Genomic DNA, 27,824 nt, shown 5'->3' with positions numbered 1-27,824 from the left:
TCTGTTTATCCACCTGAGTTAAAATCACCTCTTTTCAAAGAAAGCTCTAGCATCTTCCCTCGCACCCATAGGGGACCTTTCTTCAAGCACTCCCCGGAGCCTGTGTCCCAAGGAACTTCTGTAACTATCAACTGGAAAGAACAAAGACACATTGGATGAACAAGTGGTTCCCTTGTGATACCCATGTGTCCGGGCTGGATGGGCAAGGCTGCAGACACCCTGAGGGAAACATTTATCCTAGAATGTCATGGCTTTTGAGGAGAAACTCGTTTTTCTTGGGCTGGTAGGTCATCCTTCTGAAAGGAAAGCAGAAAAAAAAAACCACCACAAAGACTTTACTGGCCACACTTTTTAAAAAACTTTCGTTGAATAAAGCTTTCCTTGTGGTCCAGCGCTCTGCTATAAAATGGAGTTGGGAAGATAAGAGGGCAGCATTGACTTTCTTGGAGCTCTCTTATTTGGCAGAGGAGTTATTAAGGGTCCTCTGTCATTGAGGCATTTGTAGAGCATTGAATGACAATGAACTTTTTGCCCTTTGTATGGCTTCTCCAAAAAACCCAAGTCAAATTAGATGTCACTAAAATCTCATTTGATGACTGCTTCCTGGAGTACTCTCATTCTTGTATTGATTTTTTGGGGCATTCTGCGAACCTTCAGCTGTCCTTCCAGTAATCATTTTAGCTTCTGCTGCTTCTTGAAAACATTATAACATGGGATTATTTTCATCTATCTTGCTTTTAGACCATACCTTGCTGAACATGGTTTCCTGATAAACCTGCAGCAAGCTGACTCCCCCACCAACCCCCTCCAACAAACGTGTGGGCATGCTAATCAAAACCAACAGGAGATTGCTTGTTTCAAAGAAAGAACAAGCTGCTGGAGTTACTTAAATTGTTTTCTTCAGACACCAGTCTGGTCTAAAATAACGATTTAACTAATGGGAAATCAGTGGTTTGTGAATAACATACTTTGGGCCAGCATTTCTTTAAATAGATGGACTTCTACAGAGCAAACAGGAGCTTCTCATCTGTATCTGTTTCTACAAAGAGTTCAGTGCTTCCGAAAGAGAGCCATGAATTTTATGACAGAAGTGTATTCCGTAATCTTTTGTTGCTGGTCAGACAAAGGGTGATAAAAAATAGTTGTAAATTTGTTTCAGTTACATAGATTTTTGATAACAAATGCAGTACTAGAATAAGCAAATCCAACATTGCATACCAGGGATGTTTAAGGACTTTTTTTCTTTCTCCGCTAATTTATTACAAGACTAAACGATAAGTTGTTGGGTTTTCCCACTATAGGGTAGGCAGTCATTTTTCCTTTCCTTACTACTCCCTCTTGGTTTATGTCATCTTCCCTCCTCTAGTTCCTCCTCATAAATGCATTACACGGTATTTTATAGTAATTTCCACCTACGCTTTTTATTTTAGAAGCTAAGGATTTTGCTTCCTTAATTTTGTTTTGTGGGTAGGCAGTTATAAAAGTAGAGCTTTTGAATTTTTGTCTGCTTATTTCTAAATGCCTTTCTTTTTGAAGTGCTGATTGACTCTCTCTTAATCTCTTAATCTCTGAAAGAAGATTACCTTAACAGTGAAGTGGCTGGGGAGGGGAGAAGCAAGGGAGAGGAGATGCTGACTATTTCTGTAGAATGAATTCAGGTCTTCAATAAGGGCTTTTCTTTGCCACACTCAAGGTACCAAAGGTAATTTCTTGCTGTACCCACAGCTTAAGTGGGTGAGCATGTATGGGTGATAACAGTTATAATTGCAGTACAGGGTAGCCTTGTCACTGTCCAGGATGAAGAATATTTGTGATTAATGCTTAATTGTACAAGTGTCCATACATTTCCCTTCTAATCTACTTTATTAACATAAATAATGTGCTGGACTTTTGAATCGTGTGTGATGCTTAACTTTCAGCCAAAGGCAAGGAGTCAGTGCTGTTAGCAAAGATACTTTTGCAGAGGTGATGATGGACTTTTATTCAATGCTAGCAGAAAACTTTGATTGCATTTCTTTTAAGACAATCAAAGAAATAGGCCTCAGAGCCAGGCAAGAATTCGCAGTAGGCAGCCACATGGCCAAAACAAAGTGGTTCAAATTACAGTGTCTATTTGCAGTGATAGAGAAATGAAAATTATGTGGTTGGGTATTTGATTGACTTGTATCATGAATTAATAACTGGCTTTCTACTGTAGAATGTAAGGTGCTTTTTGTAAGGTATTTAGACACATTACATTCTGCATGTATTTGAGTCTTGCTCTGTTAATATTTGTGCACAATTAATAAATTGGCAATAATAGTATCAGAAGTAAAAAAAAAAAAAAGGATGTGCTTTTATGATGATTCATTATTCTGTGTAAAACTCGGGTGAGATTTGTAAAAATGCAGTTATTTGATTTTGTTGCTACTTGTTTCTGCACCAGTAGTTGTGTTACATTATAGCATTAGAGCCTGAACTGACAGGATGAGTATTCTTAATCTTTATGAGCATTAAATTTCATATGGTGTTTCACCAGATATGGACCTTCTTCTATCCAAGAACTCTGATTAATGGTTCTTGAGGAAATTGCGGTATCTTTAATATTGTAATGGTTAGTTATACAGAGGGTATTGGTTTCTCTCAGTGTGACTATATTAAGGCAATATTTGTTTAGTAAGAGTTACTTTGTTCCATCTTTCTGCCTCTAATAGTTAACAAGAAAAGAGAGAATTGAAAAGGGAGAAAATGGTTAGACAAACAGTGGGAAACGCTGTGTTTCCCTAATTGCTAGTTAGAGTCCATGAAACTGTTGTGGTAGTTACCAAAAGACTTTTATTTATTCCTCTGGGCTGCTGCTGAGTTGTTTTTTTTTTTAAAATGATTCGTTAAGAGAATGCAGAGCAGTTGATTTCTGTGGAGGTTTATACTTTTGAAGTTAAAGTAGATTTTTAGCTCCCGCCCCCATAATACAGGAGTTTTTATGCCAGGCTGGTGCTGCTTCTAATAGAGACTCCTCTTTTCTTCCTGATTTGTTTCCCAGCTGGGGTAAGCCAGAGGATGCCTCTTATCAGTTGTCACTACCTAATAAAAGGCAGGTGGGGACTTCTTAAGACATAGTCATTTTAATTGTTGGTGACATGGCTCCTCTCTGGTTGCCTCTGTCAGCAGGTAATTGGTGTTGCCCTCGATGAACAGCTCTGGCACAGGCTGCCTGTAGTGGTGGCAATCGTGGGCCATCAGACCTATAAATTGTCACCTGTCTGGGTGCGGTTCAGTTTCTAACCCATTACAGATGTTGTAATTACTTTTCTAAATTCTTTTCGAATTCTAGCTAGAGTCTAGAGCTTAACCCTATCCTCTGGCTGTGAATATCCCAGGTTTGTTTGTGAGTCGTATTTGGGGGGCGGACAATGGATGAAAACTCTGCATCTTTAAAGATACTAGTTATAATACCACCAGACAGGCAGGACCTTATTGCACAGGTGCATAAAAAAGAAAGCAGGAATGCCTCACTCATTTTCTTCATATAATTGCTTTACATTTGCTTTATATAATTTACTCTGATTTGTCACATCTGTTTCCCCTTGCACCCTGCTATAGAAGTCTTCAGTGTCTTTCTCATCTGTTGCCTGATTCTCCCTCTCTCTTTTTTTTTTTTACTATTTACAGTCCACCAAGGAACTGGGCTGAAGAATAATCAAATATGCTGTTAATATGTGATGTTGCACGGGGAAATAACTAGGTCTTTTCTGGTCTGGGAATGGCTTAGATTCTTTTTCATCAGAGTTTATAGTCTGCATGTGGTAGCAATTTCTGGGGGTTGTTTTGGTTTTTGTAAACAGTAATAAATCAGCATTGTGGGGAACTTTTTGGGAATATTCTCTGTTAACTATCAAAAGACACAAGATGGAGGTGAATCTCTTTTTTTTTTTTTTTTCCTTTCATTCTCACAGAAGCAACTATGGGGTGCATTAAAAGCAAAGAAGATAAAGGTCCATCCATGAAATACAGAACTGATAATACTCCAGAACCTGTTATTTCCCATGTCAGCCATTATGGATCAGACTCCAGCCAAGCAACACAGTCACCGTCAATAAAGGGATCAGCAGTTAATTTTAATAGTCATTCCATGACTCCTTTTGGAGGGCCCTCAGGAATGACACCCTTTGGAGGAGCATCATCTTCATTTTCAGCTGTGCCAAGTCCATATCCTAGTACTTTAACAGGTGAGTGTTACATAAACTGATGCTGCTATTATTATTAATAAAAATATTATTATTAACTATTAAAGGCTGACAGTCATATTAAAAAATACTATGACCCCTTGCCACACAGAAATAAATTGCAAATCTAAAATTAATTGTCTTTTAGGGATTTCTGATTTTCAGTATCTTTACAGCCCATATTCACCAGTGACTGAGGCTTGGCTGTTTTGGCTTTTGTTTTTTGGGAGGCACAGTTAGGATCATAGCACAGAGAACTTTAAGACATTAAAGGCAGTAATGGGAATAGTTGAAAAACTTGTGTTAGAGGTTCTAAACTGTTGGAGGTGTGAGACAACAAATGGATGCACATGGGATAATAGCTTTAAACTTTTGGAGAGGTGCAAAATGAAAAACACTTCAAATTCAGGAAGTATTTTAAACTGATTTTTAAACTCACTTCATTAGCTTTAACTTATTTACATTAATGCAATATCAAATGTGTTCATTTATAAAGCTAAGCCGGATATGCGGTATATTCTGTGCACTTTACTGTATGAACAATATGTGCGAAACAAAAGAGAAGAATTCTCATTGTTGATGGTCATATTAAAACCAAAGTTGAAAATGTAATAATAGAATTTACAAGGCACGGAGACCTTCTTGGCTGAGATACGAAGTCTCTGATGATACAGCATTTTAAAGCAATATACACATTTGATGTTACAAACACACCTCTATACGAAAATCTTAAAAACTTCTTTACAAAAATACTGATTTTGTGCACGTGGCTAATTTCAGTAGTTTTACTGGATATTTTTGAGAGGAAGCTGTGGTTCTTTTTTTTTTTGAGAGAGAGAGGAAGGAATTTATTCTAGAAGCTTTCCACAGACACTGCACAAAACACAGTAAATATTTCTTCATTAGTCTATTCCTAGTTTTCCCACAAACTTCTAATGTTAGCAAAATCACAGTGATTAAATGTTTGCTTGGTTACAGTGGCATTTAAAATCCTTTAAACACAAGAAATTTGAGATCCATGAAAACCCACTCTGACCTTGACATTAAGCAATTCAGAAGACCAAATATGAATTATCAGGTAATGTAGTCCCTTTTTGGGAATTAATTAAAAAACAAATAATTAAAATGAGCATCTCTCCAGTCTCAAAATCTTTGAGTCAGCTCAGAATCCCTGTTTTGGATGAGCATATGCAGAAATGAAGTAAGGCCAGCATTTCTTTTTATTCTTTAGCTCCACTGAGGACAGTTTTTATAATGTTTCATCTTCTCCAAGAACTCTGTGTATTTCTTCTTACTAGATCTGGTTCTTTGTTCACGTGGGAATCTCCAGCAGTTGCGTGCAGGCACTCCTGGACATTACCAGACATCAGGGATGTAGCCCCCTGCCAGGTACCACAGATCCTTTGCTGCAGAGACGAGAAGGGATGTTCCTTTGCCTGTCCCTGCTCCTGCTGGTAGTTAATCATGTTATATCTTGGACCAGAGTTAGCAGAAGAGATTTCTCATGACAAGATAGACTAATACCTCATCAGTGTGAGTTTAGTTATCAGCAGGCAGGCTGAACTTGGGTGAATGTTCCTATCATTTTGCAATCAGGTAAAATGATGCTGCATATGTAATTATTCCTCCTCATTTTTGTACAGTCAGCCCATCCACAAACAAACACACTTTATAAATAAATAAATAGAATTGCACTAGCAATTGTCTGGTATATTCAGTACCGATTTTCAGATCCATCATAATTGGGTGGTTTTGTGAATGAGTAAGATGACAAACTTCATCTGGCTGTAAGCTCTTTGTATTTGTGATGAATAAAACACTGGATTGCATTCTGTGGCCCTTTGTTTAGCAAGAGAGGAGAGTAGATGAGTTTGTCAAACAGGACGTAAGTGTCATTAGTACTTATCCAGTCCATCAGTGATGTCTGACAAGAGGATGATATGGTTGTCATCATGGCCCGTAGTGAGGTGGCTGAAAAGAGTTGAGCCATGTTTTATTCCTCTAGAGCAGAAAAGGAGAAGAAATCTGAGTTAGTCACGCTGCTCCTGTATTACACATTCCCAGTCATCAGATACTTTGAATTCATAGAATCCATATTACTGAAAATCCAAACAGAAAAATGCACCACTGTTCTTGCCTTCCATGAAGCTGTGTAAGCAATAATTCTCTATAATCCTCATGCTGAACAAGAAAGTATTCTCTCCAAAACCAGTTTTAGAGGATGGGAATACTGACCTAACAAAAGGATAAACTTCAAGGGAAATGTTTTGACCACAAATAGCTTGAACGGCTAAACTAAATCACCTTGCAGTGACTCACAAAGAAAACAGCTGGAAGAGACTTCAAAAACTATTTGAGCAGTGTCTGTTTAGAATATTCTGTGCTGATGCTGTTCTCCATATTTTATTATTCTTTGCTGTGAAGTAAGTAACACGTGGGAGTCAGAAGAGTTGAAGTGTTGGAATCAAAACTTTCCAAGAATTATATGTTAGCTTTTTCAATTCTTTCTTTAAAAATATTTAAGAGTACACAAATACTGATGATTACCGATAATTCTTTCATTGCATGGTTTACATTTGAATCCATTACTTTGACTAGTGCTACATTGTCTAGAGGCGTTACCTCTCTCTGGTTCCCACGTTAGTATCTTCCTAGATGTACATTTTGGTGCAAAGTTCTTGGAGTCTCCCAGTTTCTTTATATGCAGTTAAAAACTTTTGTGATATTGTGACTTGAAAGTATTGATTTTCTTCATGTGCCGAAGAACTCTCTGGGGATGGTTTATTTCCGTAACTTGTGTTTCCTGTTTGTGCAAATATGGTATGTATACCCACAGTTTTATTGCTCCATGTAGTAGATAGTAATGCAGGCAAAAATTGGTAGAACTATCTTGATTTTTAACTTTGGTTAGGAACTGTTAACTTCTAGGGAGTATTCTAAGTCATTTATAGGTCATAAATCACACTTCAAAAAACCCTCTCAATTATTCTAACCTCCTGTGGGGATTTTGTGTTCTGTTTTTCCTAGAGGAACTGTAAATTCATTTCCAGCTGTGGCCTGCTGAGAGTCTGTAATCACAGGAAGACTCTAAATCAAATGAAAATATTTAAGTGATTAGAAACTCTTACATCAGAAAGTGTACACTGCAAAATAATATTAGATGTAGACAATACCTGTTGCATTATGTATTCTTCCTTGGATTACTGTACTGTGAATTGTGAGATCTAAAATTGGATGCATGTGTTTCCTGGTACATATATGTGCATGTTAGAGATGTGATATTATACATTTTAAAATAAATTATTGCTTGGACTATCACTAGGTTTTCTAAATTTCCTTTAGACTGTGAAATAGCATTTCTAGAGCTTAAAAAGTTTCTCACTTGCCCATCTGCAGTTTTCTAAGTTAACTTTCACTTGTACATCTCATATAGCCTGTTCTCCTTTCCCTCTTTCTCTTTTAGCCCAGTTTTATAGCTTAGTTCTTTCAAGAATAGAAAAAGTTTTCCTACCATAAGTATAGGAGCCTCCCTACCATCCACCTCTCACACTTGTATCCTATTTGTGGGACATGTTCAACAAAGTGCCCTGTACCAGAAGTGGGATGAGGAACCGAATTCCTTAGGGTTGGTGAACTGCAGCTGCTTTCCTGAGATGTATCTCAGTCCCTGTTCTCTGGAGTACTGCACTGATGGATCATCCTGAGCGAGGGTCTGCTTCACTGATGGGGAGACTTGATTGAATTAAAAAAATTATTGGTCCTAAAGCAGAGAAATGCCTTTGTCCCCAACAGAAAACTTTTAGTTCTGGTTCAATTCCTTGATATATAACCTCAGAAGGTTTGGAACACATCAGTTATTTATAGCTTATTTATAGGAAACTACTTCTGTAAAAATTAGTGGCTGATGGTTTACGGTTGTGGTGGTGTAGGATCTTCTAGAATTGCATTTAACAAGAAGCTAGCTTAATAAAGAAGCGAGCTTTTTCTACTGCTGATGTGTTGTGCAGGTTTCTGTATACAAGTGCTCTAATTATTAATGTACTTCCAGTGATGTATCTAGCTGCCTTTTGTGGTGTGGAAGCATATTTTTAGGGTGTCTGTTTGTAGGCTTTCCACTGTCTTAAGAAGTTAGCTGATTATTGATCCAGCTTCCAAAATGAGATGCAACCCAGAGTGTTTAGTTGCTTCCAGATCAAAATTGATGAGTTGTTCGCAAGCAAGTCCTTAAATCAAGTGTTACATTATTGCTGTATCATATGAGGGTTGTTTTTTTCTTTTTCTTAAGGTGGTGTTACTGTATTTGTGGCCTTATATGATTACGAAGCTAGAACTACAGATGACCTTTCATTTAAGAAAGGTGAACGGTTCCAGATAATAAATAACACGTAAGTGTTCTCCTTCACAAACTTCACTTGGTTGTTGTTGGGAATAAATAGATTCTCAACTCTTCTTGCAATCTGTGTATCCTGTTTCAGTGAAGAGATATTTTTTCCTTGAATGCATGCAATGTTCAGCAAGCATGGAGTTAAAATATTGATAGTGGTAAGACAGTAACCTTCAGGCTGAGGTCAGGATTTGGGTGCAGATGTAGCACTGTAGTGACTAGGGCAGCCCCAAGCCTCTCCTCCTCAGTTGCTTGGGTGGCATCCTTCCACTCCCTGCTCCAGTGAGGCACAGCTACCCCCTTTGGGGCAGCAGAGGTGGAGACATGTACTGTCCCATCTCAGGCTCTGCACCTTGCAGATTCTCTCTGACAGGTTTCCATATCTCTTGGGGAGGTGGGCGCAGCTGGCAGCACTGCACTGTGAAATACCAGAGGTGAGTGCACTGCCTGGAGGCAGGGACATCTCACCATGGAAGTCTAGCTGGCCTCCACAGTAAATCCATGCTCAGGTAGCTTATGAGTGGTTTGATGTTCTAGTTCAGTTGCATCAGCATTACAGTATTACAGCAAGTCTAGTGAAAAGGAAATAATTTGTTCACCTTGGAGATTTCTTTACATGCAGCTTTTGGCTGCCATAATAGTTCTAATTCATACATGTAGTAGTTTTCATTTGTCCAGTTCTCTAATTTTATTAGCTGACTTCCTGCTTCCTTCATTGCTTTCTGTCATCATACAGGCAGAATGATCTGGGAGGGGCAGGTGAAGACTAGAGAACTGGGAATTTTCTTTACACAGGTCTGCCATAAAATGTTTTATTGTAGGTTTACATTTTGCATATATAGATAAAATCCTTTTACATTCAAAACCAAAACCAACAAAACAAAACTAAACCCAAATCTTTAAAATGCAGAATTCTATTAAGGGGCATTCATGTTGCTTACAATGAAAAGAAAAATGTATTGAGGTGCAGCACAAACTATTTTAGATGCCTTGATAATTAAAATAACACATTACCTACATTTAACCTGCCTTTCATATGTGGGGACGTTATAGGTGCTAGAGAATGATGTATTGTTTATATGTGGAGGAGATAACTGGTGTTTTATTGCAGGGAAGGAGACTGGTGGGAAGCAAGGTCCATTGCTACAGGAAAAACAGGCTACATCCCAAGCAATTACGTAGCTCCTGCAGACTCCATTCAAGCAGAAGAGTAAGACATTGTATCCTGTCAATCTGTTCTTATTATCCATTCTACACTTTGTGCCCTGTGGTGGTACTATTCCTTTAATTTATTAAATGTAACATTTAAAGGTGAAGTAGGATAATACTAGTAATTAAAGGATAGCAATGCTACTTGGATAATGTCAAAGGTATAATTATTAGTAAGTGCGAGGTGGGCACTCATGCAAATATTTTGTGCCTGCTTGCTATATGTAGGGCTAAAGGAAAAAAGATGGGAGAGTGCAATAATGAAGATAAGAATTGGGGAACATGCATTGTGTTTTCATATAAAGCAAAAATGAATGTTTTTTACTTAAAGAATTCACACACCCTAGGGTTTTATCCTTATTTTTGCTTGGTCAGCTCTATCCTTGGTAGCACCTCTTCTTACATTCTAAAAAAAAATATTTGTGTGGACAGTTATTGCTAATCTATTAATCTGTAATAACTTTTTGGTGACAAAATTGTTAGGCACACTAAGGACTACTATGGTTTGGGAAGATTGTATTGCTTTGGGTGCCAGTACTTCCTACATTTATTTACAAACAAAGATCCCAGAACCCTTACAGAATCACATAAAATTACTGTTGGAACTGTGAGCTGGGGTACAGTTTCAGGTTATGCTTGTTCCATAGAATTAATTTTATTTGTTGTACTAGAAATATAAAGCTCCGCAGCTCTTGCTTCAGTATACAGGCATAGTACCACCAGTAAGCAATTCCCAGATACATGAGCTGCATATTTCTGTGTTGCTAATGCACTTCTGGGAAAAGTGCCTGATTTCCAAGATGTTTCCTGAATCTCAAGCTGAGACTTTAGCATGTTGCTACTGCTGTCACCTGGCTCTTTGCTATTAAAAATAATTGGATCAAAGATGCACTGTTAATTTATGCCCTTGAGTTTCAGCTGCTTTTAAAACTATTGACTTCAGATTTTTTGAAGAAAAATTGAGGGTGTTTTTTTTTTAAAAAAACTGTGCAGTAAAACCATATTGTCATTACAGATGCAGTAGTGCTGAAATGGGGATGATAGCCCCTTGCAAACTAGAATTCAGTGTTTCTGCAAAGAAAGTATGGTCCCTAAGAGCTGGCTAGTTTATGTGATGACTGGAGGCGAGACTGAGAGGTGATGAGTGAGGAAGCTTTTTCAAACTGACTATTTTAAAAGAATTAGTGCTGATTTTATTAAATATTGCCACAGCATTTGGAACAGAGTTCATTTGCGTTAGAGTTCATTTGTTAACCCTGGGGTTTGATGGCATCTATAGGGTTTTTTTTGTGATTGCACTTAGTTACAAGTGCAAAAGCAATACACAGACCCAGGTTGCTAGGATTTTCTTGAAGTGGTCTTTTCTAAAACCTGAAGTCATTTATATAACAAACTGCTTGTGATGGGATCCATATTACCTGTGTGCCTTTTGAATGAGATGGGATCTGTATTATGCATGTGCCTCTTGAATGATACCATAATATAAATATTTAGTGCTTATAAAAAGAACAAGTAAATCCCACTATTATTTTATAGGCAATGAAACAAAATAACACTTTACAATACGGTTTGTAAATTGTTGTGGTAGTCTGGGGAAGAGGCATTTTCATGTGGAGTAGTTAACTAGGGTTCAGGTTTGCTTCAATAAGATTATAGGTGACATCCAAATTGTCTCACGTGTATGTACTCTCATATCCAATTCTAATTTTGCACATCTACTTAAACAGTCAACCTATAAATAAAATAAAAAAGTAAGAATAAGTTTCAAATTCCCAAGTAATTGCACAGGCCATTCTGTTTATAGGCCAACAAAATGATCCCTCTTTACCTACGTATTTCCCCACCAAATGTTTCACCCACAAAACCATTGTTTTGCAGCACTTTCCAATATTAATTTTCTTCTCACAACACTCACGAAGCCAGATTTGCTTGATGCTGTGGCAGCGTGAAATGGAAATGTTTGAAATTTATGTTTTGTATCACTTTGACTTCTGAGGCACATATTCAAAATAAAATGTAGTTAGGAATAATGTTATTCCGAAGTCTGGGGGTTCACTGGGATACGGACCTTAAAATTTATCACTGGCTCAGGACAGAGCTGTGTGCAGGCTATTCATCAGGACGAGCACACTGTGGGAGCATAAAAGAAGAAATTCCTTTTGTGAAAGAACTTAAGGCAAGAAAAAACGCAGGTGTTTTAAAACATCTGTGTAATTTTTAATGTCAGAATGAATGCCACAAAGGTGTGTTGTTACTTATAGAGAAGTAAATGATATCTACCACAGGGTTCTTTCTAAATGATCAGTAGAAAAAATTGCTCCCTCTACTGAGGTAGGGAAGGATGAGAGGCAATAGAATTTGAAACAGGAGAGATTCCAGCTGGATATAAGAAGAAACCTTTTTATCCTGACGACAGGCAGGCAGGGGCACAGGTTGCCCAGTTGGCTGTGTGGGCTCCATCATTCAAGGTTTTCAAGACTGGAGTGGACAACGCCCTGAGCAGCCAGGTCATAGCTGACCCTGCTTGCAGCAGGAGGCTGGACCAGAGATCTCTGGAGGGCCTCTTCCAACCTAAACGAACCTGTCATCCAGTGACATTTATGCACACCCACTTTGCATTAAATATTGTTTTCTAACATAGAATCATAAAATCATTTAGGTTGGAAAAGACCTTTAAGATCATCAAGTCCATCACTAAACCATGGCCCTAATCACCGCATCTGTGCGTTTTTAAACACCTCCAGGGATGGTGATTTTACCACCTCCCTGGGCAGCCTGTTCCAATGGTTCGCCACCCTTTTGGTGAAGAAATTTTTCCTAATACCCAATTTAAACCTTCACCAGTGTAACTTGAGGCCATTTCCTCTTGTCCTATTGGTTGTTATATGGGAGAAGACACCTTACCCCACCTGTCCATAACCTCCTTTCAGGTAGTTGTAGAGAGCAATAAGGGCCCCCCGAGCCTCCTCCTCTCCAAACTAAACAACCCTGTAAGACTTGTTCTCCAGACCCTTCACCAGTTTCGTTGCCCTTCCCTGGACATGCTCCAGTACATCAATGTCACTTGCAGTGAGGGGCCCAAAACCGAACCCAGCATTCGAGGTGCGGCCTCACCAGTGCCGAGCACAGGGGGACAGTCACCTCCCTTGTCCTGCTGGCCACACTGTCTCTGATACAAGCCAGGACGCTGATGGCCACCTTGGCCCCCTGGGCACACTGCTGGCTCACGTCCAGCTGGCTGGTGACCAGCACCCCCAGGCCCTTTCCCACCAGGCACTTCCCAGCCGCTCTGCCCCAGCCTGTAGCGCTGCGTGGGGCTGGTGTGACCCAGGGGCAGGGCCCGGCACTGGGCCTGGCTGCACCTCAAACAGTTGGCCTTGTCCCATCGGTCCAGCCTGTCCAGATCCCTCTGCAGAGCCTGCCTGCCCTCCGGCAGGTCAACCCTCCCCCACAACTTGGTGTCACCTGCAAACTTACTGAGGGGGCACTCGATCCCCTTGTCCGGATCATCAACAGAGATACTAAACAGCACTGGCCCCAGCACTGAGCCCTGGGGAACACCACTTGTGACCAGTCCCCAGCTGGATGTGACTCCATTCACCACCAGCTGGGCTCGGCCAGCCAGCCAGCTTTTAACCCAGCACAGAGTACACCTGCCCAAGCCATGGGCAGCCAGTTTCCCCAGGAGGATGCTGTGGGAGATGGTGTCAAGGGCTTTACTAAGGTCCAGGGAGACACATCCACAGCCTTTCCCTCATCCGCTAGGTGGGTCATCTTGTCATAGAAGATCAGGTTCATCAAGCAGGACCTGCCTTTCATAACCCCACGCTGGCTGGGCCTGATCCCCCAGTTGTCCTGTATGTGCAACATGATGGTGCTCAAGATGACCTGCTCCATAACCTTCCCCAGCACTGAGGTCAGGCTGACAGGCCTGTGGTTTCCAGTAGCCAAAACTTCTTATAGAAGGGAGTTTCAGCTGCTGCAGTGTTTAAGTGTGCTACCAATGTGTCATCTGATCCAGCTTAACCAGAATGAGGGTGTTACTTTCAATATTGAGTACTGTCAATGTCCATTGTTAAACAATCAGAAGAAAGTAGTATTTGTGGATAGAAGCCTCTTTACATGTATTTTGCAAACAATAGAAATGAGAGTCATATAAAAATAGGTCATCTTAATCTTTTGATTATATGGATGTCATTATTTTGTTGATCTTTACCTGCTTTGGGACAATAGTATTCCAGTCAACGCTTGAGATTTCACAATTTGTATTTATATGATTACCAGAGCACTGAAAGCTTTTACTTACACATGTCTTATTTAACATTTTCTAGGTGGTATTTTGGTAAGATGGGCAGGAAGGATGCAGAAAGGCTACTTTTAAATCCTGGGAACCAGCGCGGTATTTTCTTAGTAAGAGAGAGTGAAACCACTAAAGGTATGTATATTTATTATATCTGTTGTGGTTTAACTCCAGCCAGCAACTAAGTGTCACACAGCCGCTCACTCACTAACACACACCCACACCCTAGTGGGATGGAGAGGAGAATCAGGGAATAAAGATAAAACCTATGGGTTGAGATAAGAACAGTTTAATAATTGAAATAAAATAAAATATAATACAATACCAATTCTAATAAAAATTGTAATGAAAAGGGAGATAAATTGAGAGAGAGGAATATAACTCAGGAAAAACAAATGATGCGTAATACAGTTGCTCACCATGCACTGACCAATGCCCAGCTGGTCCGCAGCAAGCGCCTCCCAACCAACTCCCCCCAGTTTATACACTGAGCGTGAGGTTCTGTGGTATGGAACATCCCTTTGGCTAGCTCAGGTCAGCTGTCCTGGTTATGCTGCCTCCTGGCTTCTTGTGCAATTCACTTACAGAGCATGAGAAACTGAAAAGTGCTTGACTTAGAGTAAGCACTGTTTAGTAACAACTAAAACATCAGTGTGTTATCAACATTATTCTCATACTAAATCCAAAACACAGCATTGTAACAGCTACTAGGAAGAAAATTAACTCTACCACAGCTGAAAACAGGACAGTACCTCTTCTCTCTCCCGTTTTGCCACTCCCACCACCACCAAGATGGATATAATGACTATTTTTGTCTATCACATGATACATATGCATGTGCACACATGTATGTGTTTAATGACAGCTGGGGAGACACATTAAATATGTTTTTAAATTTTTGGTGAAGAACCAACTATGACTTTTTTCCTAGGTGCTTACTCCCTTTCCATACGTGACTGGGATGAGGTCAGAGGTGATAATGTGAAACACTACAAAATCAGAAAACTTGACAATGGTGGATACTATATCACAACCAGAGCACAATTTGAATCTCTACAGAAGCTGGTGAAACACTACAGAGGTAAGCCCAAGTGCTAATGTCCCAATGCTGCCTTGTGCCTATTATGAGGAAGAAAAATTGCATATGTAGCTTATTCTTAAAATTTACAACCATAACATTTCTTCTTGTTTTGACAAACGGTAAATGGGCTCGTTCTTTTTATCAATATTAGGATGTTGTGTTACCCCTGTTTAACTATGAAGCTTATTCTTTCTGTTTTCCAGAACATGCCGATGGGCTGTGTCATAAGCTAACAACTGTGTGTCCCACTGTGAAACCACAAACACAGGGGCTAGCAAAAGATGCCTGGGAAATTCCTAGAGAATCTTTGAGGCTAGAAGTTAAGTTGGGCCAAGGATGTTTTGGTGAAGTATGGATGGGTAAGAACTTAAATGTGACATCTTTCATTTGTTTCCGTGAATGTTTTAATAGTATTTTAAGTAAATCGGTATTGGGATCTGAAAGATAATCTGACAAATAAGTGAAGGGAAAAAATACCAATGATCATCAGGCATGTAAAAGTAAAATACTCAATATCATTCTAGTTTATAATTATTCTTTTAGCTAAGAAAACGGAAGAAAATCCAAAGTTTCAGCAGAAAATCTCTTCAGTATTATAGTGGAGAATAAAATCTGATTTGTTTCTCTAGGAACATGGAATGGAACCACAAAAGTAGCAATCAAGACACTAAAACCTGGTACAATGATGCCAGAAGCTTTCCTGCAGGAGGCTCAGATCATGAAGAAATTGCGACACGACAAGCTTGTTCCGCTATATGCAGTTGTTTCTGAGGAACCAATCTACATCGTCACTGAATTCATGACAAAAGGTGTGTGTGGCAGAATAATCTGAAGATACTACATTTAAAAGATTATTTAAGATCCCAGCAACAAATTAAATGTTTAATTATTGTTAGGTTTAAGCTGACTGGAGTATAAGTAGAAATTTTGATTAAATTAAAATGATCAACGCTTGACCTACTTGAAGCAGTTCTGATTTAGATTGTGAGCAGGGGCATGGCTGTTTTTGCGCATCTGTGTCACCCTTGCTAAACTTCCGTACAAGACTGGGGGGTTTTCTCCTCATTTTTTAGTGTGTACTGTCTGTTACATTAAAGTTGGATGGCGTAGCTCATCATGATAATATACCTGCCTGTAGACAGATCGTGCTCGCAATGACAGAATCAGTTGAATTTTGGGGTTTTTTTTTTAGTTTTTCTTTTCCAGCAGTGTAATAGTAAATGTTAAAAAAGTTGAGGTTTTCTTTCCAGACTCCCTCCTTTGTTATCAGTCTTTCATCCCTCTTCCCTTGCTCTGTATCGTTTCCTCTGCTGCTGAAACAGAGATTTAGAGATTTAGGCTGAATGTAGAAATAAACACGTTAGTATTAAGAAGCAGCAGATTTTCAAGTCATTTATTCCACTTTTTAAAAAACGCAGACTTCTGTTCATCTCACAGAGATTATTTGCTATCCTGATAAGAAATAGAAGCAATTTTAAAGTCCAGGAGAGTGGCTACTTGTGTTCACTACTCTGCCACAAATATATGGGAGTCTTCTTCCTGTTTGGATGGTCTTTTTAAAGTGTTGTGTAAGTAGAAGGGTAAAAAGGAGTAGAAAATCTAAAAAGTTCCTTCTGTGCTGTTGTTTCCTTCTGTGCTGTTGTTTCTAAGTAACACTAGATAGTCTGTCAGGTCTTAAATCTGCCATGCAAAATCATTTTTCAGTGTTCAGAAGTCAGGTTTCAGGAAGGCAATCAGGAAAAAAAAATGCTTTATAGCTTTCTGTCTAAGAAAAAGGAAAGTTTAAACCCAGAATTGGGATGTTACATTACAAAAAACAGAAGAATTGGAAAAACAGTAGCATGTTTGATTAAATTATAGGTTAAAAATGCCATTGGAAGCCTCTGTTTTCATTTGAAAAACATCTCACATTTTGCCAAAAAACATAAAACCTCTTTGGTGGTTCATACTTGAAAGCTAGTGGCAATTTTTAAAATTTTTTTTCTTTCTCTTTTTACAAGGAGAAGAGGTAGGTGAGAACTGCACAGTACCCAAAATTTTTTCCAATGCGGACAGGTTACTAAGGATCAATGTGAAATCTTTGTTCGTCTTTGGTCCTTTGAGCTCATGAGCCAAGGTGGGAAAAAGTCTGTGCAAACACACACAACAAACAGCAGCAGCAGTGTGGGTCTGGCCTGCCACACTTTTACTTTCAATGCAGAAATACAGCAAGTGACTAAAACCACATCAGAATTATCTGATTTGTGGCTACAGCGATGAATCCATTGCAAGATATGTGGTTCAGTGTTTTTTTCCCTACCATCACCACACTTGTAATTTTGTCATAATTTTAACTATGATGAGACTGATTAATCATTAGTCTTCTCCAGTTTCTTAGGAAAAGAGATTAGGTTCCTGTATCCTTATGGCATAATTACACCTGTAGGGAAAGCTGTTACGTCAGAGACCAAGTTTTACCATGTGTGTAAAGATCACTGTCTTTAAGTGCAGATCCTTGGAACTGATTTCAAATACTGCTTATGTTGTAATGTTCTGAATGCAATTGCATTATATAAATGGGATAAGATAATATATTATAAAGAATGCAAGATACTTTTGTTTTCCCCTGTAAGGAAGAAAAAGCAACAAAATGAACCCAATTTCAGAATCATTTTTCTAGTATATAATTGGAGCTGGCAGAAAGTAATGGATAGGAGGTTTTTTGTTCTTTAGTAATAAATCTCACTGTGGAAAAAAGCCCAGCTAGGAAAGACATTGATACCAGGAATATTGGAAAAAATCCTTACGTATTGCCATATAATCATCAAGCAGCAATCTGTTTTATTGAATTATTGAAATGGATTCCAAAATACTTGGAGAAAACTTGCACTAGCTGGTTATCAGGCACAGTCATTGAGTCGTGTATTCTGGTAAATGATGGATTTTCAAATACAGATTTGGGGAGATGAATAAATCGTAATGTCTAGGAAAAAAGTTCTCATTTCTGTTTTCAGATCAAATTAATGTGTTGGGTTTTCCCTTTCTTTCCCCAAAATGCGTTATCTTTTACAGGCAGCTTGCTAGACTTCCTTAAGGAAGGAGAAGGGAAATACTTAAAACTCCCACAGCTGGTCGACATGGCTGCTCAGGTACATTGTATAAACCAAGACAACTGTGATTTTGTGCTTTAGAGAAGAGATTTAAAACTATATCAGATATCAACTAAATATAAATATTGAATGCTGTGGCTATTTTACACTGTTCTGTCTTACATATTCTGTTGTAGGTTTGTAATTTGGCAAAACCAAACAGTCTAGTACCCAGTTAGCAGATACCGTATAGCCAGACACCCTGTGCCATCACAAGCTCTTGCTGTGCTATACTTCCTATACTTATACAATGAGAATGGAGCTAAAATAAAGGGATGCAGCTTAATGCTTGGGAGAAATGTATATAGTCATGAAGAATAATCTTTAATAAAACTTTATTTTTAAGATTGCTGATGGCATGGCTTACATTGAAAGAATGAACTACATCCACAGGGATCTCCGGGCAGCTAACATTCTTGTAGGAGACAATCTTGTGTGTAAAATAGCAGACTTTGGTTTAGCAAGGTTAATAGAGGACAATGAGTACACTGCAAGACAAGGTAAGACTGATTCATTTACTGAATAAGACCAGTTACCTTCAAATTACTTAGAACTATTACATTTGGCAGAATGTGTCTGTGTATTCTGTCTGCATGAATAAAGATTATTCATGTGATGTGAAAGTGTGCTTTCACGGTTATGTTTAGTTGTCCTCCTCTCCTAAGCACAATTTTAGTAAACTTTTTAATTTTCAAAATTATCTGGTAGTTTGCTTGTGTTTTCAAAAAAGTTTTTAGGGTTTTTTTGGGGGGTAAAACTTGCTACAGTTTGAAGAGAGCTGACATTCCAGAGATGATGCTTATCAGATTCTGAAGATCATTTCACTTTTTTGAAACATATTTAAGAGTCCCAGATGTCTTAAGTGCTTCCAGAAATTGTGGCCAGTAGTTTCTGCCTTAGTTTGAAACTGCTTTCCAGTTTGAAATATTAAAATACTAAACCACCTTAAATTTTGTCAACAAAGCAAAATGTAAAATTGTTTTGAGTGCAGTACTTTTTTTAATATAGTTTGAAATGTAAGCAAATTATGTATAAGCAAGGGGAACTGAGCGTCTTTCTGATGTTTGTAGGAGCTAAATTTCCAATTAAATGGACCGCTCCGGAAGCAGCATTGTATGGTCGGTTTACAATCAAGTCAGATGTGTGGTCATTTGGAATTTTACTGACAGAGCTGGTAACAAAGGGGAGAGTGCCATATCCAGGTAAGAGGGAAATTTAATAGATTTTTCTTTACCGTATTCTGCACTTCTGAAGTTACCTTTTGTACTTTTTGCCTTCATTCAGAGCCCACAGTTGACAAGCAGAGTCAAAAAATTAGTAACACTTCACTGGTTCCTTTTTTCACAAAGCTACTTTGTTTTATTTAGAGATTAACTCTTACATATTTTTTAAAATGCTCTAATAGCATTTGTAAATGTGACTGATAGTTCATTTCAGATTAGCGGGTATCCTTATGTTATCCTATCTGTCCCTGAAATTTCTACTTCTGATATTTTCCCAAGCCACAGTAAGCATCAGTAGAGTGAAGCTACTAGATCGGTTTTTGAACCTAAACATATGTAATGTATTTTGTTAGCTGTTTTCCTGGGACTGGAATTTGTAAGGCATTTCTGTTAGGTGTGTATAATGCCTTTTTGTTGACCTGATTTCAAATCAGGTGGTCCTTGAATGGAACTTAAAGGTGGGCAGAAGGTATTTGTGCTTGAGTCTCCTTTTTGAAAGGGTAGGCCCAAGGCAGTGGGAAAGTATACAAATGGAAGAAGAACCAGATACTGAGGGATTCCTAGAATAATGAAACAATTTTCAGAAAGTGTCTTTAATGCAAAATGTAAAGATTTCTTTCATTATAAAGTGCATTCATTACAGGTCCTGTTCTGGTAGATTCACATGCATCGCAGCTGGAGACACACTTGAAAACCTTCAGGAAACTGTTCTTTGCATAATGTCATTCAGACCTAAAATGCTTTTCTTTCAGGGATGGTGAATCGGGAAGTTCTGGAACAAGTGGAACGTGGATATAGGATGCCTTGCCCGCAAGGCTGCCCAGAGTCTCTCCACGAGTTAATGAAACTGTGTTGGAAGAAGGACCCTGATGAAAGACCAACATTTGAATATATACAGTCTTTCTTGGAGGACTACTTTACTGCTACAGAACCACAGTACCAGCCTGGAGACAATTTATAAGCCAACAGTCTATATAACATGCACAAATCTGCCAAATGTTAAAAGACTTGCAAAGAGTTCCTGACGTCTGTAAGGAATCAAAGGAAAGAAAATCTTTGCTACTTTGCATGCTCTTTATGGCAAACTGGAATTTCATGATGCAGTTGCACAAAACCACTTTTAAAGTGTTATAATCTAATTTACCAATGATATGTTTTTATTTTTTTCCTCTTTCCCAACTTATTTTCAGGGTCCAAAGGAAGCTTACTGAAAATACAGGGTAGAAAAATGAGTGTTGGTGTGAACAATAGCAGAAAAACCAATGTTTCAAATCCTTTATTTTCCCAACATTTGATAATCATTCTACTAAAGAGGGAATTGTCTGGAATTAGTGATCTTGGGGTAAGACATTTTTAATGCAGAAGAACTTTGTGGGACCAAGCAATTCTATTCCAGTTCTGTAAAACTCCCTGTGTTCAAATTTACATGTGTGTCCCCCACCCCCACAAAAGATGGTATAACTGTATTTGATACATAGTCTTGATCTTTAAGCTTCCTCTTGCATGGACATAATTAGGGTAGGCAGGTTAAAAGAGAAATTGGAGCAGTGAATGACAAAACTTGATCTAAATGGTAGACCTCAATAGTGAAATTAGAGAGCATAATGCACTGTGTTAATACTTGTATTAATATAACTGGAAAATAGCATGAGAGATTTTTCTTTTTTTCTTTCTGCATAGCTAATTAAGAATAATGAAGGTAACTAGAAAATGAGGTAATATTTTATAAAATTGTGTTGATAAAGTTTGATGATATTTGAACTTGAAGCTATGTAATACAATCAGGGGGGGAAAACCTTTACTCTTTTAAGCTCCAATCCAACTGCAAGCTTTTGTATGGGAAGGCTACCTGAACAAAGCTCACCAGGAAAGCAAGACTGAAGCTGGTAACCGGCCGCTTTTTAGTCCTTTTTCAGAGACAGGTCTGGTACTGTTGTATGTGGCTTATACGTGTTAACAAGGGTGGGTGCCACAAGCACTAGCTGTCACTAGTTCAGGGATTTGATTGCACTTTTGCTTTTCTTGACTATTAAGACACACTTACACGCAGTTGCTCTTCCCACTTCTGCCCTTCCTACAGAATTATTTAACTGAAAATAAACAAAAGAAAATGTGAAAGTTTAAAAACTAAAGGGATAAAGTATATTTAATATTGTCCGAATATAGTGACATTGAAATTTGCTGGCATTCAGCTCAGTCGACACTACATCTAGATTTATTTTCTTTGGCTAATGACATATCAAGCAATAACACCATGTCTTTTACTCAACAATTTGCATGAGGTTCTTGAATTTCTGATTGAGCTTATGTACTTTAATTTTGAAACACTAAACTTAGCTACCAGGTTGGAATTCATATTACCATTGTAAAGCTATCCACAAATGAATTTCAGAAAAACTGGTAATATAGTTCTGGTACTAAACTTAACTTTCTTCATGGGTTTACACTACATTGAATCCAACTACCAAACAGATCTTTGTAAGAACAGTGCCATCATTTTTCATTATCCCTCATCATTGCTTATCCCCTATACATCTGTGGTTATCAAATTTTAAAAGGGCTTTATGTAAGAAAAACAAAACAACAAAAAAACACACACACAAAATAATCAAAAAAACCCAAAAAAATAAATGGAATTTTAATTTTTCTAAATATTTTAAAATCAATAACACAATCATATGAGTTTATGTATTAATACAGTTATAACAAAAAATGCCAAAAATGACGCCGGCATTGTTTGGATTTTTAATTACTGAATGGAACGGTTCATTGTAATAACACTTGTATAGTAAAGGAATAAAACACTAACTTAATGAACGTGTTCATTGTAAATGGTTGTGTATTATAAAACTTCTCCAAAAGAGTTTGTATGTTTATGAAAATTTATTTGTTTCACCTGAAGACCTTGATGTGGTTCTTACCCTAACAGAGTTTAAAATTCACATTCACACTTTTTATATAAATAGTAATAAGTTTAATTATGTAACTAAGTATTTTTATAAAGTATGGCATTGTTGAACTGTTTTGCAGAATTGGTTCAAAATAAATTTCTCCTTGATTGCATCTGCTTATTTGAAATGGGGGGGAAAGGTGGGAGGGGGACAAAACCAGAGTAGTTTTCATATTGAGGGGAAAAGGAGGGGAATTAATCCTTCATGAGTTTTGGGTGTATTTTTGTGCTCTGTAAACTATTTTAATGTACTTTCATACAAGATGCTGAGTTCAGGGTGCATTATTGCTGTGAAAAGGGAGACATTTTCTAGAGCAGTTCAGAAGCTCTTGGCAGGAACGGACTAGAACAGTGCTGTCTGGACATAAAACTAACCCTCACGACAGACAGATGGACAGACTTGGGATTCTTGTGAGAGCAAGCCCAGTATAGAATCTCAGCTGGCGGTCACTGCCACTGCAGGGCAAACACATCTCCTCTCTCTTGCTTTGATGGTATTAGCAGCCACTGTTGACTTCTGTGCAATTTTTCAGGGAGTTTTATACATTTGTTCTTGTGATAGCTGGTGGTTTATCTCAACTTCATTCAATGTTACCTGTCTCAATGACCAGTAAACTCAAACCACAAATCCTGACGTGTATGTACAGTGCCACTGTAGATTAAGGAGCGAGAGTACTGTTTGAGTTTCAATAACTAATACAGCACTAAAACCATTCTTAACAGAACCTAAAAATGGCAAAGTTTATTGTATTTTTAGTATTTCCTGTAATGTAATTATTGTTTTACTATTTTTAATGACAACAGTAATGTAATTCTGGTAATCTGTGCTCTTCCCATTGTCCACCAGAACCTTGTGATACCCATTCTGCATGCTAGGCCTGCAGATTGTTTCTGTCATGCGTTGTTTCAAGCTGTAGTATTTTAAGAATATTTTCATACTGTCTTTGAGTAAACTTCCAAACATAAAAATGTGCATTATCCTACTATTTAGATAAAATACATCCCTATTTTAGCATAAAGCATTATAAAAAAAACTTTGTCTTTTTATCCTTGCAGCCACTGGACTGTCATTTCACTAGGCTTGTGCGTAGCTCTTACCCCTGAAAAGTATAGTCTTGGAAAGGTCTTACCTTTTTTTTTTTTTTTTACAAAAAGAAGTCTCCTAGAGTTTGCTGATGGGTAGCAGCAAGTTGGAATTCTATCATACCTGTAGTCATCTACAATACTGTTTATTCTAAAACACATTATCCACAGCTGGAACGCATATAAATGAATTTTAACAACGAAACTTAATGAGCCCTCAGTTTTGTTATTTATTTTGATCTGTTCAATCCAATAAACTTCTGAATTTTTAAGTTTTCTGTGAAGATGCTGTAGATATTTGTATTTGTGCCAGCTTTCCCCCAACACACAAGACTTCACTTAGAGCTACGCAGTTATGTTGGGTTTAAACCACAGGAGCACTCACTTAAGCTAAGCAGTACATTGCAAACAGGAGACTCAGATTCTTAAAACTTGCTAAAGAATTTAGGACTAAATTTGAATATCTGATTTGGGCACCATAAGCAGGTGGTGTATAACTGCTGGCGCCTGGAACTGTGGTTCATCCAACAGCCATTGTGTTGTGCAGTAGGTACTCCGAGTCTATTTGTGCAAATGCCCAGAAGCGTGGGTGCTTTGGTAGCCGCGCATCTTGTTCCTACTTCAGCCTGATCCTAATGCAGGAACAAGATTGCCATTGACCTTGGAAACGCTGCAGAAGGCTGCCTGGCAGTGCAGGGCTGGTAACCCCCATGATGCACATCTGGCAGACACCTTTTCAAGTCAAGGTGGGAAGAGTCAGCAGATGGGAATGGGATGGTTGCATCTATTTTTGATACAATGACCACGAGTGTAAAACCTGGGCTCTGATCAAGAATCCTGGATAGCTGGTGGGTCTTACACAGGTGGTTGGCAGCTGTGAGAGACCTTTAGGAGGTTGCAGAACCTGCTGCAGGACTTCACCTGCAGCCACAGGCTTAAGGATTTGCTCAAGGACCAGGTTTGGGGTTTTTTTCTCTGCACTTTGCTCTACTGCCGCTTAGAGGGAGAGTGTTTGCTGGGCAAACAACAGCTTCCCTGCTTCTCCCTTACCATAGGGGAGGGAAAGGGAGAGAGTGAGACGGAAGGATGGAGGCGAGCAGCTGAGGTACCACACTTCAGTGGGCAGAGGGGAGCAGGCTGAGGGGTGTGGCATAGCAGATGTCTCTCTGTCCGATTTTGAAAAGGAGGTAGAAATGCAGGGGAACTGAGGAGCATCTGTTCCCTTGCGCGCAGTGGAAATGGAGCAAGGCTAATGCCAGGTGCTGCTTCTGCTCTCCGTGATGGTTGTGGTCAGCTCAGCCTGGTTCTGAGCAGGGCACATTCCGTATCAGCTGGGGAGTTCCAAGCATCATTCTGCCGTCATTTGTAATGCTGAACCTTGATGGGGTCTTGGGGTAAAAAAAACAATACAGAGAGCCTAACCAGAGAGATTCTGATTCCTGGATCCCAAATTTACAGGGATGCTTGCCTCTGGAGCTCTGCTCCAGACTGATAGCATTTCAGACGCTGACTAGTACCTTAGCATTTCTTTCCTAGTGGATGTAGGATTTTATGTGGGGTTTCCCTTCTTTCCATGTGGGTACAGCATGCCTAGGAACTTCACAGAGTTCAGGCATTACCCATGGGATTCATGTTCTTTACTAGTCCTACTCTTTGAGCTTATTTTCCTTCTTAGTTCTGCATGCAAACATGTGCTTCATGTAGGTAGCACATTGTTGTCTGGTTGGGTTTTTTTAACATTCTCTTTTAATTTAAAGGTGTATTTTTTTGTCAAATTGTAATAACCACTCATATTAATCTTGGTGGGGGATCAAAGTATTCATAGCACTGTACACTTTTAGGGAACATTGTCCACCTTCTCAGTATTTCATTTACTTTGTGAGTAGAAACACATGTTGACTATTGTGTTGCTTTGGATTTGTTCTTAAAGGAGAAAGAATAGTTACATAGTTAAACCCAGCAGGGTCTAAGGAACAGACTGGAAATTTAAAAGGTAAACCTGAATGCAAGCACTCTTGGTGAATCAGGCATGTACCAACACTGAAGCTGACTGCTGTGAAAACATTCCTTTTTTTATCAAAAAGCTACTCCCAGCAGGAGCACTTCACCCCTCTCCTTTGTGCCCTGCTACTAGTTTATTGAGTTTCTAGTTGAGGCTACCGATAAGGACATACTGGGAAATTAATAATCTGTGCATCCTACATTTGGCCCTGAAAATCCATTCCATGCATGCTAACAACTCACTTTTTTCCTGGACCTCAGCAGGTGCCAGCTGTTGCATTCACCATTCATTCAATACCCCCACATTTATTTACATTTGGGGCAGCCTTCCAGGCGCTCCATGGCTGATGATTTTTCACTCGGCTTCAGTGTTTGGAAGCACCAGAGTTGTATTTGCTGGGTAAAGAAGCATTTCTGCTCTTTCAAAAATAAGAAAGGATAAATCTCAGTTCAGCATGACTCCTATGATGAAAGTGCCACAGATACGGAAAACATTTGACAGCTTCATTATGAAAACAGTGAGGATGGCTCCCTGCTCCTCCAGCAACCGTGGAATACACCACTCACAGAGGTGCCCAAGATGTGTTGAACAGTGAATGACCGTGCTAGATTGTAGTCCCTGTTCAGTCCTGGCAAGGAGGCCAAGTCTGTGGTTCTGTCCTTCTGAAGAGTTCCCAAGGCAAGTGTTGGCTCACATTTCTAAGAGTGGAAGTTGATGACTAGATGACTTACATCCCTTACATCCCTCTACCCACCTTCAGCTCCTCTCAGTTCTAGCCTAGGTGCTCACTCTTCACCATCATGTGGTGTTGCAGTAGTAGAATGAACACAGATGAGAATTGACAGAATTAAAGATTAGAAGCCTATAGCAGCCTTGTACCATCTTCTTTTTTCTTTCATAAATGGGCAGTGCCTAGCAAATTGAGCAGCCTTATTAGAGCAAGGTCAGATCCATATCGCTTTCACTGGAGTTTTGATTTTGTTCTATTGTTACCCTCTTCTCTTCTGGAATTTCTCCCTCTTTCAAACTGGCTTATGACTGGCATACATGTATATTCTTTCCATTGTGCCAGAAGACTACCAGTACAATAGAAATAGTTTCTGTATTTACATTTTAATTTAGCGTTATTTGTTAAAGGTGACTGCATCAAAATCTGTGCATTTAACCTTCTTGCTACCTTTATCAAAGGAATAGCATTTGCAAGGGGATATTTTTTTCTATATGAAACTGAAGTTCAATCAATAGCTTCAGTGGGTTTAAGGTTATAATAAGTAGATTGCTAATAGGCTAAATATAATCTCTGGTGCCATTGTTTAGAATGGCCCCAGCCTTTTCAGACTGCTGCTAAGTGTTTAAAGAGCAAGTGTGTGTATACATAGCAATAGGTATGTCCCCTGAGTTCAACTGATCATTAAGGTAAGAAGGAGTGACCCTCTCTGCTACCTGGGGATGACAAACGGCATTCAGGAAGATAGTGGGATACACGTCTGCTTTAGCAGGCCAGCCTGCCTTGTGCAAATACTCTTGATTTATCAACAAAATTGCACAACCCTCATTTGTTTTTTGTCCCAAGACAGACATTGTCATGCCAGGTAATATGCAGAAATTACTGATCTGCAGCACGTCTCTTTGGGGTTTCTAAGGCACCTGTCATCTTACCCAACAATGCTTATTACCTAATATATAGCTTTTCTCACTCCCAAACTCTTCACAGATGAGAGACAAGAGAAGAGACATTTTGACTCATCCAGGATCAAGTTCAACACTGACCATGCAGCAGCCAGAATCTAGCATTTGGTCTGCTGGGAATTTCCTTTCAGATAGAAAGACTTTAGCATTACCTACCAATCTCAGCTCCGGGTCTTGAGCTTGGAGAGGTGATTTCCTAAGACAAGCCTGCAGCAATTTCCTGTTATGCCCCACAATGGACACTTGAGGTACTCCCAAAAAAAGGAAAAAATCTGGGTAAAGCCTGTGAGCCCTGCACAGCAATTTGGCTGCAACAAAGCTGATGTATCAGTAATATGTGTGGACAGCATGGAGCTTGAGCTGGAAAACCCTGTCAGCCCCTAGCACGCTCAGCCTGAGGCTAGCCCAGGTGGCCCCAGGGTACAGCCAGCCACCACACAGGCAACCTACATGTGGGGAGGTGCTTACCTCAGCCTCTGAGCATGGCAGTGGCTGTCAGCAGCATCCACCTTCCCAGCCTGATGGGCTGCCACATCTGGGACACCATGGTATGCGGAGTCAGGTGGTCAG

General features: G+C 39.1%; 1 protein-coding gene across 1 annotated transcript in view; it reads left to right on the top strand.

Moving 5' to 3' along the window:
* Window positions 1-22,593, top strand: part of YES1 (YES proto-oncogene 1, Src family tyrosine kinase) — a 53,257-nt gene extending 30,664 nt beyond the window's left edge. The window contains exons 2-12 of the mRNA XM_080378832.1: window positions 3,936-4,208; window positions 8,491-8,590; window positions 9,701-9,799; window positions 14,130-14,233; window positions 15,030-15,179; window positions 15,383-15,538; window positions 15,809-15,988; window positions 18,231-18,307; window positions 18,654-18,807; window positions 19,378-19,509; window positions 20,283-22,593. Of these exons, the coding sequence (XP_080234958.1) occupies window positions 3,936-4,208; window positions 8,491-8,590; window positions 9,701-9,799; window positions 14,130-14,233; window positions 15,030-15,179; window positions 15,383-15,538; window positions 15,809-15,988; window positions 18,231-18,307; window positions 18,654-18,807; window positions 19,378-19,509; window positions 20,283-20,491 (1,634 nt within the window). The 3' untranslated portion in view covers window positions 20,492-22,593. The remainder of the gene's footprint in view (window positions 1-3,935; window positions 4,209-8,490; window positions 8,591-9,700; window positions 9,800-14,129; window positions 14,234-15,029; window positions 15,180-15,382; window positions 15,539-15,808; window positions 15,989-18,230; window positions 18,308-18,653; window positions 18,808-19,377; window positions 19,510-20,282) is intronic.
* Window positions 22,594-27,824: the final 5,231 nt, after the last annotated feature.

The sequence above is a fragment of the Falco punctatus genome (assembly GCF_963210335.1).
Source record: "Falco punctatus genome assembly, chromosome: 3".
In the NCBI taxonomy this organism is placed as follows: Eukaryota; Metazoa; Chordata; class Aves; order Falconiformes; family Falconidae; genus Falco; species Falco punctatus.
This window is presented reverse-complemented; position numbering and strand designations above follow the sequence as displayed.